This window comes from Cyprinodon variegatus, unplaced genomic scaffold, assembly GCF_000732505.1.
Source record: "Cyprinodon variegatus isolate N-32 unplaced genomic scaffold, C_variegatus-1.0 Scaffold1333, whole genome shotgun sequence".
NCBI lineage: Eukaryota > Metazoa > Chordata > Actinopteri > Cyprinodontiformes > Cyprinodontidae > Cyprinodon > Cyprinodon variegatus.
Window position 1 is genome coordinate 121,642 of NW_015151786.1, and position 1,684 is coordinate 123,325.

Here is a 1,684-nt window from a genome sequence, read left to right on the forward strand (position 1 = left end):
GACAGATTAAATCCTAAACAAAAGCAAACTCTTTAGCCACTGACTGCAGCAATTTTAGGATTTAGTCGGCAGCATAGATAGCCCAGAAGAACAGGCCTGATTGTCTGATCTCTGAGGCCATAAATTAGAGAACTCAAGCATCTAGGGAACAAAATGATCAATACATAAAGAAATTTATGTAATCGTATAAACACTGCATATTGAAGAATCCTCAAAAGCGCTATGAGCATAGGGTTGTAAATAGTGGAGGACAGACTAAGGCATAACTGCACCAAATGCAGCATCAGTGTGTTGCGAGCCTTCAGGGCTGAAGTCTTCCCTGTGGATGCTGACCTGGCTGCTATTATCACTCCAATATAGGAAGAAATGATCACTAGAGCCGCTGAAACAAACAGGAAACCATTAAAAACATTATCATAGGCTTTAGACTTGGATCCCAGCAGCATTGTGAGATCGGAGCACAAATCTCTCATCTGTAGACTCTCCAGGTCTACAAAAGGAAAGTCTAAGAGCAAAAAAACACGACACATGTTATGCAAAGAACTGATGGTCCAAACTAGAAGAAGTGCCAGTCCTGTGTTTCTGATGGTGACGATTGCAGCGTGTCTCAGAGGCATGCACACGGCGATGCAGCGCTCCACAGACATCACCACCAGCGTGAGAGGAGAGCTCACATTAGTCAGATTGGCAAAAACAGTCAGCGTGCCACAAACTGGATACGTTAGAGTAATTCTGCAAACAGACAGTAGGAACAGAAGCTGACATACTGCTAACTGTGCAGTATCTGCCAGCAGAAGGTTATACAACAGAATATAACGACAGGTGTCTCTGAAAACTGATCTGCTCCTCAGAGTGAACATGAGGGTTCCATTAATGAAGAGGAAGACGGCGGCTGATGCTGTGCACAGACTGAAGATGGTCATTCTTTCCACAATATCACCATCCTGCAGAGCAGCAGAGCTGTTTGACCGAGAGGCGGCAGACATTTCACATTGAGAGCAGAAATATAGTGTCACAGAAACAGGAACTGTTCATATTCCTGAAACCCTTCAGCTGTTACAGCATTTCTTCCTTCAGCCAAGCCGCTGAGAGATGCTTCGTCCTTCCCATCTGTTCACAGCTCGTCTGAAGAGGTTTCTTTCCCTCACTTTTTGATTTATGTCCTGAGTTCATTTCAGTCTCACCTGAAGCATCACGTGGAAACATGTCATCAACCACTAATGTGTGATGTAACCCACCTGCCCTCCCTCCCCCTGTTGCTGAATCTAACTCAAGCAAGGAATAACCAATGTATCATTATTTATACCGAAAACTAATATGTACGCTGTGATTTCATGAATTTAGCATTAATCAGTAAAAAAATAAAAAGAATGTTTTTCGTTGTGATCACTTTTGCCCAAATACAGTAACACCTCCTTCCTGTCATCTTCCAGCAGTGACGTCACGGTGCGGTAAGCCTAGCGCCATTCTCCCCGCTTTACAAGCAAAATCAATGGGAACTACTAGACACATCTGCAATCAGCAGAGTCTAACCTTAGCCTTGTCTCTCTGAGTCTAAACGTGCTTAGTCTTTGTTCTTCGGCAGGAAGAATCATTGGATAAGCCTGGACCTTCTACCCCCCTGGAAGGATTAACTGAGTCACACTGATTAAGGGGAAACCTCGACATGATCCGTTCAAGTCCA

General features: G+C 44.0%; 1 protein-coding gene across 1 annotated transcript; it reads right to left on the reverse strand.

Annotated features, from left to right (window-relative positions):
• On the reverse strand, positions 1-1,077 carry LOC107102865 (olfactory receptor 24-like). Its single transcript, XM_015402309.1, has one exon. It carries the CDS (start codon positions 984-986, stop codon positions 33-35), a length of 954 nt encoding a protein of 317 aa, XP_015257795.1. The 5' UTR covers positions 987-1,077; the 3' UTR covers positions 1-32.
• Positions 1,078-1,684: the final 607 nt, after the last annotated feature.